We start from the raw sequence: 16,801 nt of genomic DNA on the forward strand, positions 1-16,801 counted from the left end.
TATTGTTATTTATAATTATTTTACCTTATGTATACAGTATATGATGAGAATTAATTCTTCAGGCAATTTAATGAAATATTTATATTTAAAAACATGATAAGAGTCTAGACTATGACATGAAAAAAAAATGTGTGCGTGTACTAGTGTACACACGTAAGAAGTGAAACTTCTTTATGACCTTATTTTTCAAAAAATAATTTACTATATGCAACTTTACAGAAATATGTCGAATCACGCGTGGTAGGGATAAGAAAAAGATGGCGCGTAACGGAAAAATGTCACGCGTAACGAAAAAATGTAACACTAAATTTTTTTCCAACCCCAAAGAAGTTTCACTTCAAAAAAACAAAGCCCCACTTAATTGGTTCTTTTTTAGTTTTTAACACGGTTTTATTAGCTTCACCTGTACCTATGTTTGTATGTAACCGACTCCTTTCGACACGATTTCGGCCCTCTTTAGGCTGCCTGTCCACCAGAGCAGAGCCAATCTACGGGGCGGAGCGAGAAAGTAATGCGGAGCGGAGTTGCAGACTGTGTTTTAAGCTATTGCATAGCTTCTATCGCGGGCCTTGAGCGCGGGGACCGAATTGAGAAATTCCATAACGAAAAAACCTCACGCTCTCCACTCCGATGGGCTCGGAGGTGTGGCTTGAAGGCATAGCATGCAATAGCTTTACCGCGGCAGTCCCCGAGTGACACACGTCTTTTTTTCAATGCGGAGCTAGGCCGCGAGCATGCGACGATGCCTGGCTACCTAGGCGCTCCGCTTCCCCGCTCAGCTTCCCGATTTTATATGAATTTTTAAGGCCTTAATTATAGGGGCTAGCGACCTTGCTAGGTGATTTACAAGGCGGGATCGGGGGACCGGCGCTAATCTACCGTAGTAAAAGTACGTATAAAAATTATTAAAAAGATATTTGGATATGGAATCAAAATTTAAAACAACCATGCCCTGTGTGTCGACCTCAGTTCATGATTTTTTTTGCAAAAAAACCTGATTGTAAAATAAACAAATTAAAACAACCATGCCCTTTATTATATTCGAAACTTTAATATAGGTTAATTCGAAAGTGCTACTAAATAACTAGTAGTCTAATTGAATAAATGAATGTTTGAGTTAATGCTGTTGGTTAATATAATAATATTACTCCGTTTCTCCTCTCCGCTGCAGCCTTGCTCCGCTCTGGTGGACAGGCAGCCTCTACATGTCTGTGGGCAGCCTTAAACAGACAGATTTAAAATTCAAACTTTGTACACTTATCAAGGATCGATGACAAATCACAATACATTAATATCACAAGCTGTTGCATAATAATATTTGTTCTCAATCTTCTTTCTTCTCCATCCTCTTTATCAAAAACTACTGAATCGATTTTGATGAAACTTGCACTGATCAGGTAAGTTAGAACTAGGAGCATGATACACGACTGAAAACTGAAAATAAATAATTTTAATGCTAATAATAGTTTTGAGTTATGCGTGGACAAACAAACGAAAAACAAACACACACCCATGAAATTTGACACACGTGTTTAGAAGCTCTTATGGCTGGCGTCCACTAGGCGGATCGGGCCGGGCCGCATCGCAACGCAAAAATACGCCGGCCTATGTTTTGTATGAAACATCGTCCATTAGCGACGGATCGGGCCGGGGCGGGCCGCAACGCATTGGCGGATATCGCTTCGCAGGCGGATTTCTGCCGGCGGTGCGCTGCGGCCCGGCCCGGCCCGATCCGCCTAGTGGACGCAGGCAGGCGGATGTAAGCGGCGAGCGTCTGTTAGATAAAATCCGCCTAGGCGATCCGCCGCGCCCCGTACAGGTGGACGCAGGAGCAAACAGCGCGTCCATTAGAGACGGCCCGTTGCGATGCGGCCCGGCCCGATCCGCCTGTAATGGACGCCTAGCATTATAGACTAAGATACATAAAAACTAATTACACCAACGGATAGCATGTTATTGTATATTATTTTGTAAGATTTGGATAAAATTCGTAGCGGAGTTTTGTAGGCATCTAGGTAGGTACATACAAATACAGAAAATCGGTTAGTTTCAGGACTTTCAGCACATTACATTGTCTAAACGGATTTTAATGTTTTAAAATAGAATAATCATCACTACATAGTATAAAACAAAGTCGCTTTCTCTGTCCCCATATGTCCCTTTGTGTGCTTAAAACTACGCAACGGATTTTGATGCGTTTTTTTTAATAGAATGAGTGATTCAAGATGAAGGTTTTAGTGTATAATTTATTAGGTTTAAGACAAAGCGGGCAAAGCCGCGGACGTTAAACTAGTAATTTAAATAAAAATGAAAAACTTACAAAAATACATGTAGGTATGTAAACTCAGGCGGAGCAGAGTCGAGCGGCTAGATTTAATAATTTTGTACTTACAACAATACGATATTCAAATATTTTTTTTTATTTAGATGGAATCGAATCCAACCCCTCTGAGACCAAGACAGGGTCATTGACCACGGTCGTCAGAACTTTCTGCAAGAATGTTTTACTTAAAACCTAATACCTACTTAAATATTGAAATATTACGCGAATTCTGATTAAAAAACTACTTACATTTAGTACCTAGAACTTATTATTATACCGAAATAAGAATAAAAATATTTATCACAACTACAGACCTAAAATAATTATCATTTTAAATAAATATACATATTTGCAATTATAATATGATGGTTTCATTAAAAAAACAATAAATTTATGGAAATATAAACAAAACAATATTAAACTCACTAAAAAAACGTTCATATACCTTCATAAACACAATTTTAAAAAAATAATTTTTGACGCAGCATTCAATTAAATTTCTTCATTTCTTAAACCTATATTATTTTAAACGCACTGAAAACAAAAGAAAAGATAACATTTAAAAAGAAAGCACAAGTTCTTTGTAGTTTGCTTAGAAATTTCGTTCGCAACACAAAATCGATATTTTTTACTGACGTCCACGATAACTCGTTTGAATTTGCCGCGTATGACGTAAGCAACGTTCTCTGACGTCACTGATCCCCCCTACAGCAGCCTCTCTCCCTCTTTCATCAACTAAAACAAGCAGTGTGAATGAAACAGCACGTCTCGCGTAAAGCTTGTGAATCAAGATACTTTTTTCACAGCATGGGACGTTCAACTGCGCCCATTCAACATGATAACAAAATATTGATAACAAGTTTTTACATTACGCGTTTTACGGAGTTCGTCATAAACACATGTTAACAATAATGATGACTCAAACAAATCACCATAAATTAGCTAATATGGAGTCAGATAATTTATTACGAGTTTGTAATCGTTAATGAAACCTTGAGGATGCAGTTGTACGTCCCTGTCGAATGACGTGAGTGCCTGCAGCGCTATGGTGGCGGATAATTGAACTAACTTCAGTAGTCTGAAATCCGTCGGGCTGTATGGGCTCAGAAGGATTTTATCGCGATCGTAAACTAAAATGGCTTGCAATATCAAGCCCATGCACAAAAGCAAACATTTTCCCATAGACCAGCTAGTATGTGTCGGCAACTACGAGCTGGAAAAGACAATCGGTACTGGAAATTTCGCAGTTGTAAAACTCGCCACACATGTTATTACTAAGAGTAAGGTGGGTATCGTCGTGTATTTCAGTGATCACTGTGTTTTATTTTGTGTTTTTACATCGCGTTGTACCAGTTAACACCGGATTCAGTTATCAATAAAGTGGTCTGTGCGTGATTGTTGTGATGTGCCTTGGTATTTTCCACTCAGCGACAACACTACGGCGAAGATGCGGTCAGGTTAGATAAGCTTAAGAACTACAACGTATCTGACTGATTGAGGCGAAAATTGCTGATTGTAGAACGTGATTGAAAAAAAAATAACTTACAATCCGACCGAGTTGGCGCGCCCAATCTCGTCTACGCGACTAGTTTGTCGCGAACACATTTTAAATGAGTCGGATAATGTCCGAACTTTTTAAAAAAAATCGCTCATTCGCGTTCGTAAACTTTGGATATCACTTTTTTTTACTGTATTTCCAACGCATGTATCGAGCGTCTGTTATCTGGACGTGACCTCCAAAATGTTTTTGCGACAATTATTTTCAATTGGATACTTCATCTGATGTGCCCTGTTCAATTATGGTGTCGTTAAGCTACCTCCTTATTGGTGTAGCAATCACACAGTGTCTACGCACAATACAAAACATGGGATGGGAATTATAACGACAAGTAAACAATAGATTAAAGAGAAAAGTGTAACATTTTTTTTCAACGATAACGCGTTTCGAAGTTTCTTATGGCTGGTTCACACTTTGATTAGTGCGAGTGCAGGTGATGAGTAGTACTACGTGTGGACAGCGACTGTTTAGTGCGAGTGTTTAGTAGGCTGTGTAGTAAAGTGAATAGAAGCGTGTTCTATTTTTTTGCGAGTGGACTGCGAGTAGCCACGTCCCGCGCGCCCTCCCTTCCCCCTCACTCGCAGTGTGCCTGCCTAAACACGTCTGGACAGGAGTGTTTAGTGTTTAGTGTTTAGCGTAGTGTGTAGCGTCGCGAATTTCACCATTGTCCTGCACTCGCACTAATCACCGGCACTCGCAGTTGAATTGGACACTACTCGCACTACACACCTGCACTCGCACTAATCACCTGCACTCGCACTAATCAAAGTGTGAACCAGCCATTAGGTTCAATGTCCAAATTAAAATTTTTCGTGTTTCTGTTCTGTTAGAATTTATGAATTATGACAATTGGCAGCACTGGAGTATGGACTATGGTGTTATTGTGGTAGATTGAATACATTTTCTAATAGGAATCTTGTTGAAATATAATTTAATATTTTTACTGCATAATATTATTTGGTAAATTGAAAATTAAACCTGTTTTAAATAAAATGACTCGTTTTAATTAGGTCTTTGCCTCATTTATCTTTTTTACAACTTATCCTCAATCCTTGTCACAGTATTTGCAATCAAAATCCTCTGAAACGGCTTGACCATTGATAAAATTTTGTGTAATAATTGATAGGTTTTACACTATATTGTTCAAAATATCTCATTTGTAAAGCTAAAATACACAAATATCTGACCGCCTCTTTGGCACAGTGGTTGACTCGTGAGCATAGCACCGAGGGGTCCTGGGTTTGATTCCCGGTGGAGACGATAAAAATAATGTCTCAGTCTGGTAGGACACAGAAGGCTGATCACCTACTTGTCTCTAAAAAGAAAAGTCGATCAGTGAAACAGATGTATAATGCATCTGCCCATAATTTATTTATTTATTTATTTATTTATTTTACAAAGGATAGCCAACAATTGTTAACACTAATTATAGACATACAAGGAGAATGCAATTTAACAAATCAAGTGCAACAATTAATTATAGGCTAACACCACATGCCTTCAAAAACGGTTATGATTTAAGAACAAAAAAAAAAAACTGATAGCTACACAAAATAACGTTTAACAATCTATCTATAATATAAAAATGAATCCCAAAATGTGTTGGTAAGCGCATAACTTGAGAACGGCTGAACCGATTTCGTTAATTCTTTTTTTATTATATTCCTTGAAGTACGAGGATGGTTTTTACGTAGAGAAAACGTAAATATGTACCACGGGCGAAGCCGGGGCGGACTGCTAGTTATCAATAAAATATCTATTTAAAAAAAAATAATGTCAGTCATATTAAAATAAAATCGGAATACAAAATTACAATTTTAAAATATTAAATTAAAATACATAAAAACCAACTTAAAAATTCATTTTTTTTTATAAAAATAATAATATTATGTAAAAGTATATAAAAAATACTAAAAGGTAGTAATTCATATTGTAATCTTTAAGGAAGTAATAAGTTTACACTAGTGTAGATAAAATAGTAAAGAAGTTAAAAACTAAAGAAACACAATCTTATAAGAAAAATCATGAAATTATTATATTATCACTGATCATTGATAAGTATACAGTTTGAATCAAATATGTCCGTTTATAAGTGTGATTTCTATTCTACTTCTATTTGGTAAAATAAATTATACACTTAAACCTTCCTATTGAATAATTCTATCTATTACAAAAAACCGCATCCAAATCCGTTGCGCAGTTTTAAAGATTTAAGCATACAAAGGGACATAGGGACAGAGAAAGCGACTTTGTTTTATACTATGTAGTGATTACCCTTAGAAATCAAATCCAAATCCTGGGTAAAGCCAAAGGAAGCAGCCAGTACATTACAATAAGATGTAATAATGTTTAATTATTGAAGTTGTGGTTAAGTGGGATTTTGATAAATAATTTAAATAATAATTATAATTGACTAATTGTGTAGAGTTATGCCTAATTCCTTGAGGATAATTATGTGTCTATAGAATATAGTAATATATTAGTACTATAGGCCTTGTATTAAAACTACAGACTATTTCCTGTATCCTACTTCAAAGTTAATTATTATTCTTAAAGAACAATGTTTGTTAATTTATTTTTATTTGTCTAGTTTTAATATTCGAGTGGCGAAATTCAGCGAATAAAGCATTTTACAATACAATAGGTACAATAAAATATCCTATAACACACTCCTACTGTAAGAGAGAAGAAAAGAAGAAGAAAAAAGATAAAACATTATAAAATGTCAAATAGGCGCCCTTATCGCTTTTAAGCGATCTCTGCCAGACAACACATGGATAGGATTTGTTTGGAATTAAATTTTTTTTTTAATTTGAATTTGAAGAAAATTGCTTTTTAGTTTTTTTTATTTGTTTAATGTGTGCAACTTGTGTTAAGATGATTTCATTTACATATCTACAAATCACTACATAGTAGTGTTGCCGCTCGATAGTCCACTATCGATAGTCTATCGATTAACTATCGATAGTTGGGGAAAAGCTATAGTATCGATAGCACTATCGATACTATCGATAGTGTCGATACTATCGATAGTATCGATAGTCTTATAAGCGTAAATACTATCGACACATAGCAATACCATCGATAGTATCGATACTATCGAAGCTCAATATCGAACGAACTATCGATACTATCGATAGTGTCGATACTATCGAAGCTCAATATCGAACGAACTATCGATACTATCGATAGTGTCGATACTATCGATAATATCGTCCCATCGATAGTGACCTTTTTCTCGATAGTATTGCTTTATCAATAATACTATAGTGGATGACAGAGAACTAGATGTTTGGTTATAATACTTTTCAAGTTATCTATTGGCGCTTTGTACAATCCATTTTTTTTTAGTTCGTTAATTCGTAATCCAATAAGCCCATTGACTGACCCATTATACCAAGAAATCGTGAACAATACTATTGCACAATTTACTACTATCGATAGCTCAAAACTATCGATAGTATCAGTACTATCGATAGTATCGATTGTAGTTGCAATATTCAGTAGCAATAGTATCGATACTATCGACAGTATCGATAGTATAGCAACTATTGGCAATCAATACTATCGATTTTATCGATACTATTGCAGTTCATCAATAGTATTCCATGATTAACGCTATCGATATTCTGACTTATTTTCAAGGTCAACTATCGATAGTCAAACTATCGATAGTTCGGCAACACTACTACATAGTATAAAACAAAGTCGCTTTCTCTGTCCCTATGTATGCTTAAATCTTTAAAACTACGGTGCGGATTTTGATGCGGTTTTTTTAATAGAGTGATTGATTCAAGAGGAAGGTTTTAGTGTATAATTTTTAGTATATAATTTATTAGGTTTTAGACAAAGCGGGCGAAGCCGCGGGCGGAAAGCTAGTTAAATATATGAAATTCTATTTTGTACTAGCGGTCCGCCCCGGCTTCGCCCGTGGTACATGTTTACGTTTTCTCTACATAAGAACCATCCTCGTACTTCAAGAAATATAATAAAAAAAGAATTATCGAAATCGGTTCAGCCGTTCTCGAGTTATGCGCTTACCAACACATTTTGCGATTCATTTTTATATATAAGATGATAGTAATCCTACTTATAAGTACCAAACACCTATGTTATAAGAAACAACATTAATTTAGGAGAAATTTTGTATGCAAATGAACTTGGAATACCTTATAGCTTTTTGATGACCCAGTTCTTATATTGGTTAATGACCTTGACCTTCATAGTGCCATCATGTGTGGGTTTAAGTACCACTATTAAAAAATATCGTTATTTTCTTGTTTAGGAGAGTTATGTTGTACTCGCTGTGCCCGCGGACGAATCCGCGTGCAATATCAAGTATTGCTATAGCTCATGTGTTATTCTGATGTCATAATCTACATACATTCCTGTAAAGTTTCATGCAATTCCCTCGTCGTGTAGTTTTTACGTGAAATAGTATAAAACATACAAACTTTCGCGTTTATAATACACTAGCGGTCCGCCCCGGCTTCGCCCGCGGTACATATTTCGCAATAAAAGGTAGCCTATGTTATTTCTCAGGGTCTAAAGATTATCTGTGCCAAATTTCATCAAAATCGGTCCAGTAGTTTATGAGCCTATTCATTACTTAATCAAACAAATAAAGTTTTTCTCTTTATAATATTAGTGTAGATATTAGTATGCTCGTGAGTTCAAGTTTATACGAAGTCTAATGCTAATCCAGAGTCCACTATAATCTATCTCTGTACCAAATTTCATACAAATCCGATCAGCTGTTTCACACGTTCTAACAAACTTTTATCAGTTAAAAACCTTTACATGGCTTAGTAGTTAAGGCTTCTGACTTTAATCAATAGATCGAAGGTTTGGAACTAGAGTCGTGCTAAAATTGATTAATTAAATTCACATCACCATTATTACCATTCGTGGAGAAAAACATCCTAATGGGCCTTCAACACAATAGAGAGCGTTGGCCCAACAAATGATCGTCGAAGTTTGCCAACATCTACGGCGATTATGAATAAACATCTACAATGACGGCCGATGACATTTAGGCAATTAGGCCCTCTATACTATCGTGATTGCCTCTACTGGCCCAATGCTGCCCATTGTGAAGAAGAAACCAGCATGTCCAAACATTTCGACGACATGTAACATCTGCCACACTTGACCAGCGTGGTAGATTGTGGCCTGAGCCCTCGTAGGAAACGCAGGTTTCTGCAATGAGAACAAAATAATCACTACATAGTATAAAACAAAGTCGCTTTCTCTGTCCCTATGTCCCTATTTCCCTATGTCCCTTTGTACGCTTAAATCTTTAAAACTACGCAACGGATTTTGATGCGGTTTTTTAAATACATAGATAGAGTGATTCAAGGGGAAGGTTTTAGGATAAAATTTATTAGATTTTAGACCAAGCGGGCGAAGCCGCGGGCGGTAAGCTAGTATAAGATTAATAGCTGTGCCCCGCGTTTTCGTGCTTTGCTTGCTTCGCTTCCATTGATCATAGCGTGATGATATAGAGCTATCTAACACTGAAAGAATCTTTCAAATCAGACCTGTATTTCCTGACATCAGCGTATTCAAATTAACTAACTCTTGAGCTGTATAATATTAGTATTGATTACTTGAAATACTAGATTTTACCTGTGGCTTCACGGCGCAGTCGAAATAAATAACTATGGGATAATGGGATGATGTTTCGCCGCCCCTATATCACTCTCTAGCTTCTATAAAAACGCTCCGTTGCATGAAAGAAATACAAACAATTAACAAACACACATTCGTATTTATAATATGTATAAGTAAAGATCTATATCACGAGGGCAAATCACTATATATGAAACTCGAGACTTCTAAACAATGTAATTATTAACTACCCGCTCCGACTTTGTCTGGTTTGAACCGGGATTAAAACTAGTCAACTGAATCATACATCGTATTTTTATATCCTACATAGGTAGTTTGTTTTTGAACGATAACGCTCGCTGTAATTGTTTTGAAACTTCAGGACAAATATAAATATTAAATATAATGAATAAATCGCCTTAAAAATCCATGAAAATGTAGGTATTTTATATCTGTGCATGTTTATTAGCTTTCCACGGAAATACGGCTGATTCGATCTAGATGAAAATTGGCGCCGAGATAGATTAAGGTCTGGATTATCACAGGCTACTTTTTTAACCAACACGTTTTTTTTCACCTGTATGTTTGTGTGTAACCGACTCCTATATACTCGATATTATAGGCTTAGAGGCTAGAGCATTAAACCAACTTTAATGCTCTAACTTCTAAGATATGAGGCCACTTTAAACGGACAGATTTAATTCAAACTTTGAACACTCAAGGTACGGTGACAAAACAATAATTTCATGCGTATGCGCGTTTTTTAGTTTTTTTTTGTAAACTACTTTTATTACCATGCGAGTGAAGCCGCGGTCTGTAAGCAATATTATATTATGTTTACCTTTCATTGTCCCATTAGTTGAGTGATTAGCACCATAGTTAACGATGTCCTAGGTTGTATTTTGACAAATTTAATTTTGCACTATAACACGCATACCCAATTCACGTCTTTATGGTAATTTAGGAATAGACTATAAATTGTTATATTGTTTTTTTGTAGATAATGACAAAAATAGAACGGTAATGCAAATTAAATGGGTGGCTAACCTTCGTATTCTAAAAATAGTGCAAAATTATTATAATATGTACCTACATTTAAAATTTTTCGTATTTGCACACACAGAAAAGTCGCTGACCTTTTTGTATGACTGAAAAAGTTTTGTTTTTTTTTTATACCTACCTACATTTTATACGGACTTTTTGACCGCCAAAATACCGCGTCTATGAAATGAAAGTAATTAACATTAAAAAAACCTTATTATATATGAAACAAGTAAAATATAGGGACATTTTTCATGACTAGGTACTTACAATGCGTTTGAATTAAGAATATCCCCGCGCCATGTTGTGACGTCAAAGCTGTCAAATCGAAAAAATAGGTTAGGTACAAGTACAACCCGTGCGAATTAACTTGAGACCTGAGGCGATGACGTTATTTTCAATGTTATATTATGTATAGCAAAATAAATAAAATATTATATAAAAACTAAGTAAGTGCCAGTTTTACTTCCTTTGGGTAGTAGATAATATTTTTAAGGAAAAACTAATATTTCGCACTAGCTGTGCTCCGCGGTTTTACCCGCAGTGCTCCGCTCCTGTTGGTCTTTTTTTTTCTTTTATAAGTGGGGAAATCTTGCATAGATACCCACGGCCTCCGGGGAAGGGGCTGGGTTATGTCGGATTCCTACCGACCAAAACCCCACTGTGTTCCCTCAAGGCGCATCAACGACAGGGCCATGGGTATGGTAGAATTCGTCCATAACATTCCTGTTAGTCTTAGCGAGAGCCTTCCTCGATAAATGGGCTATCTAACACCGAAAGAATTTTTCAAATCGGACCAGTAGTTCCCGAGATTAGCGCGTTGAAACAAACAAACAAACTCTTCAGCTTTATAATCTTCTTATATATAAAAACGAATCGCAAAATGTGTTGGTAAGCGCATAACTCGAGAACGGCTGAACCGATTTCGATAATTCTTTTTTTATTATATTCCTTGAAGTACGAGGATGGTTATTATGTAGAGAAAACGTAAACATGTACCACGGGCGAAGCCGGGGCGGACCGCTAGTATTAGTATAGATTTGTCGCATTCCAGCCGAGTCTCAAGTTAACTCGTACGGGTTATGTTCATTAAAAAAACGCATATAATTAGTCTTAATAATTATTAATAAGACTACATTTCCAATCGGTGGCAGTTTTCAAAATTGAATATTCATAAACACTTGTAAAAGTTTACATGAATAAAAAACGTTTCGAGTTTGGTTTTGAGGCAAAAAACTCATTAAGAAACGGACAAACTAGGTAAATAATATTTTTGTTGTTAAATACTTTTTATCGATCTTTGACAGATGAAGGTCGTTGACGCGTACGTTCTTTTTAACGCATTGTCAAAAACTTTATTGTATTCAAAAGTGAATGCAGTACCTACAATTTAAAATGCGGCTCTGTCTTTCTAGCTAGGAAAATCCTGAAGAAAGAAACATTGTAGGATCAAAAATCTAACTTTTATAAATGAACTAGCTTTCCGCCCGCAGCTTCGCCCACTTTGTCTAAAACATAATAAATTAGGTATATACTAAAACCTTCCTCTTGAATCTATAAAAAAAACCGCATCAAAATCCGTTGCGTAGTTTTATTAAGCATACATAGGGACATAGGGACAGAGAAAGCGACTTTATTTTATACTATGTAGTGACAAGCGGTGCCCGCGGCATTACCCGCATTACTTCGCTCCTATTGGTCTTAGCGCAAGGTGATGAAATATAGCCTTCCTCGATAAATGGACTATGAGCTAATTTGAGAGGAGAGAAACAGTTAAAAATACCTATATTCAATAATCATTAAATTAAAGTTAGTCAATATTATTAGGAAGATACACAAGGTACCTACTGTTATTTTATTTAAAACTAGAATTCCGCCCGCGGCTTCGCCCGCGTTTGCAAAGGAAAACCTGCATAGTTCCCGTTCCCGTGGGATTTCCGGGATAAAAACTATCCTATGTGTTAATCCAAGTTACCCTCTATATGTGTGCTAAATTTCATTGTAATCGGTTCAGTAGTTTTTACGTGAAAGAGTAACAAACATCCATACATCCATACATCCATACATCCATACATCCTTACAAACTTTCGCCTTTATAATAGTATTGAGATTGAGATATGTATATATACATATTAGATATTAGATAGAACTTTATACTCGTCATAATTGTTATTTAAATATCGGATGTATAAAAAATAAACAAACTTCATTATTATCGAAGTCTTTGATTTTATATTAATTGGTTTTTAAATTTAGCACGCGACATATCCTTTCGCTAATATTCGTCTTAAGTGTGGCCAATGTAAATAAATAATATTTTTGTTTATATCCACCTCAATACCGTAATTATTTCAAGATGGTCACATTTATATTTATACTTCTTAAAAGTAATTAAAGTACAAGCCATATTTCCCGGCTTTGCCTGTGAAAAGAAAATATAGTCTATGTTATTACACCATAGATCTTTCTAATCACTATACATAGTATAAAACAAAGTCGCTTTCTCTGTCCCTATGTCCCTTTGTATGCTTAAATCTTTAAAACTACGCAACGGATTTTGATGCGGTTTTTTTAAAAGATAGAGTGATTCAAGAGGAAGGTTTTAGTATATAATTTATTAGGTTTTAGACAAAGCGGGCGAAGCCGCGGGCGGATAGCTAGTTTACCATAATTTGGTAATACATATCTGAGAAGAAAATTAGAATAACATAATATAACGTTTCTAGTATGTACTAGTCACAACAGCCTTTCTTCAACCTTTTGCCACTTTTTGCAATTTTACACCAACCGAGACGCGAGTCGACGACCCACCTTGGTACCGACCTTGATCGCCGGTCGGCGGTAGGCTTTTTTTTTGAAAAAAAAAACCACTTAAGTATATTCGACATTTTTTATGTATCTTTTGGATTCCGTGTTTTGAGCAATTTCGAGATTTAATGAATTCTTTTTAATGTTACTGAAGTAAAAATTATAATTAAGTATCAAAATTAACACATAGGTACCTAAGTATATCTATATACCTACTAATATAGTATGTAGTGATAGTTACTACATAAGAACTATACTTACTACTAACTATTATAAAGCTGAATAGTTTAGTTTTTACACGCTTTATATTAGCTTCACCTGTATGTTTGTATGTTTGTAACCGACTTCTTTGGGCGCGATTTTGACCCACTTTAAACGGCCAGATTTCGTTCAAACTTTGTAGATTTATTGAGGACCGATGACAATACACTAATTTGATAAAAATTTTCTATTTTTTAGTTCGGTTTTCTATAAAAAGCGTGTTTTTTAGTTTTTTTAAACTATTATTATTAATTATTTCATGTTTGTTTCATGGAAAGCGTCAATCTCGGGAAATACAAGACTCGTTCTGGGTTGAACCGATACAAAATTAGAAGCTTACCAATTAATTATTATTGTCTAGGAGAGAGGTGAACTTCAAAACTTGTGAATTATTATCAAATTCGCTCCAGTAGGTACCTAGTTAAGGGGTTTATCCGTTACAAACAATATAAAATAATTGTTTATCTTTATGATATTAAATAATGTAGATAAACGGTGTATTTTTGCTACTAATTACATTTCATTACTTGTTTGCCTAATGAAATAATCTATGTACTTCCCCAAGCTTCAATCTCTATGTGAAACACCATCCAAAAGGATTCAGCAGTTCAGGTGATAATTGTAGGTAATTAACTAGCTTTCCGCCTGCGGCTTCGCCCGCGTTTTCAAAGAAAAACTCGCATAGTTCCTGATCCCCTAAGATTTCCGGGATAAAACCTATCCTATGTGTAAATCCAAGATACCCTCTATATGTGTGCTAAATTTCATTGTGATCGGTTCAGTAGTATTTGCGTGTAAGATTAACATATTGTATACACATCCATCCTCACAAACTTTCGCATTTATAATATTAGTAGGATAGGATATGATAGGATGTAGTTTTTCATTTGAGCAATTTAAAAAACTCAAGGATATTTTTAAACTCGATTTCGAAAAATAGCCGTTACTCGAAGGGTGTTAAAATATTTCCGATTCCGCCTTCTGTTTTTAATTTTATGCTGAAAAATGTTTATTAAGTAGGTAGTATATGAAAATTAAAATACCAGATATGTCTTAGATATGTTAATGAAATTCTAAAATTATACCTTTTTAGTTTTTATACTTAGATAAAAGAAAGTCGTGTTAGTTACACCACTTATAACTCAATAAAACCGGCCAAGTGCGAGTCGGGCTCGCGCACAAAGGGTTCCGTAGCAGCAAATATAATAAATTACAGTTAAATCAACCTATCTCAAAAACTATAAGAGATACTTTGATCAAACCAAAAATCGTTGAAAGAGTTAATTAGCATGCATCACCTCTATTTTTTTTAGAATTTTATACCCCGTAGTTATAAAAATAGAGGGGGGGGGACATACTTTTTACGACTTTGAGAGCTGATATCTCAAAAACCGTTCACTTTAAGAAAAATGTTTTTTAGAAAACTTTATATCATTTTAAAAGACCTTTCCATTGATACCCCACACGGGTATGTACATCGAAAAAAAAAATTTCATTCCTCAGTTACATGTATGGGGGGCCCCACCCCCAATTCTTTTTTTTACTATTTAGTGTCATATTTTTGTAGCGGTTCATACAACACATATTCCCATCAAATTTCATCACTGTAGTACTTATAGTTTCCGAGTAAATCGGCTGTGACAGACGGACAGACGGACAGACGGACAGACGGACATGACGAAACTATAAGGGTTCCGTTTTTGCCATTTTGGCTACGGAACCCTAAAAACGGCTAAACGGTTCTGGTCATTTGGTTTGTTAATTTTATATTCGCTTTGATTAGAATAATAATTTTGAATATCACTACATAGTATAAAACAAAGTCGCTTTCTCCGTCCCTATGTCCCTTTGTATGCTTAAATCTTTAAAACTACGCAACGGATTTTGATGCGGTTTTTTTAATAGATAAACTGATCGTAGAGGAAGGTTTATGTGTATAATTTATTAAGTTTTAGACACAGCTGTAGAGTTTGTTTGTTTGTTAGAACTCGATAATCTCATGAACCACGGGTCCGAATTGAAAATTTCTTTCAATGTTAGATAGTCCATTTATCGAGGAAGACTGTAGGCTGTATATCATCACGCAGACCAACAGGAGCGGAGCAGCACAGGTAAAACCGCTAGTTTCTGTAATAAAAATTATAATACCTACATACAACATTTGACCTATGTTCGTTCATATGAAAAACATTTTTTAAAACCCTTTTTTTACTAATTACAAGCGTTAAAACAACCAAGGTCAGTGCGCTTGACTTTTGAAAATAATTTAGCAAGTCTATTTTTACATGTATTAAATATATTAATAACGTAAATATTTTTCGCTCATTTTTCATATAAAATAATATGTCACACATATTATGTGGTTTAATCCGCATTGCTCCGCTCCTATTGGTCTTAGCGTGATGATATATGTATAGCCTACGTCTTGATAAATGGCCTATCTCAGTGAAAAAATTAGAACAAGCACCATTAGTTCCCGAGATTAGCGCGTTCAAGCAAACAAACTAACTCTTTAGCTTCATTGTATAAAATACTAGTGGACCGCCCCGGCTTCGCCCGTGGTACATATTTCGCAATAAAAGGTAGCCTATGTCCTTTCTCGGGTATCAAAATATCTCCATACCAAATTTCATGCAAATTGGTTCAGCAGTTTAGGCGTGATTGAGTAACAGACAGACAGACAGAGTTACTTTCGCATTTATAATATTAGTATGGATTGTGGTTTAATCCGCATTGCTTCGCTCCTATTGGTCTTAGCGTGATGATATATGTATAGCCTACTTGATAAATGGCCTATCTCAGTGAAAAAATTAGAACAAGCACCATTAGTTCCCGAGATTAGCGCGTTCAAGCAAACAAACTAACTCTTTAGCTTCATTGTATAAAATACTAGTGGTCCGCCCCGGCTTCGCCCGTGGTACATATTTCGCAATAAAAGTTAGCCTATGTCCTTTCTCGGGTATCAAAATATCTCCATACCAAATTTCATGCAAATTGGTTCAGCAGTTTAGGCGTGATTGAGTAACAGACAGACAGACAGAGTTACTTTCGCATTTATAATATTAGTATGGATTGTGGTTTAATCCGCATTGCTCCGCTCCTATTGGTCTTAGCGTGATGATATATGTATAGCGCGCGGAGCAGCTAGTCTATACAAATATTATAAAGAAGAAAGGTTTGATTTTTTGTTTGTTTGTTTG

General features: G+C 35.5%; 1 protein-coding gene across 2 annotated transcripts in view; it reads left to right on the forward strand.

Moving 5' to 3' along the window:
- The first annotated feature begins 3,382 nt into the window (after positions 1–3,382).
- LOC149475511 (uncharacterized) overlaps positions 3,383–16,801 on the forward strand; it is a 50,371-nt gene continuing 36,952 nt past the window's right edge. For both annotated transcript variants that reach the window (XM_089713310.1, XM_089713311.1), the window contains exon 1: positions 3,383–3,608. In XM_089713310.1, coding sequence (XP_089569436.1) covers positions 3,459–3,608 — 150 coding nt within the window. In that variant the 5' untranslated portion in view covers positions 3,383–3,458. The remainder of the gene's footprint in view (positions 3,609–16,801) is intronic.

The sequence above is a fragment of the Colias philodice genome, chromosome 30 (assembly GCF_061535455.1).
Source record: "Colias philodice isolate Cphi_HAF_F1 chromosome 30, ilColPhil1 Martin Lab GWU primary, whole genome shotgun sequence".
Classification (NCBI taxonomy): Eukaryota; Metazoa; Arthropoda; class Insecta; order Lepidoptera; family Pieridae; genus Colias; species Colias philodice.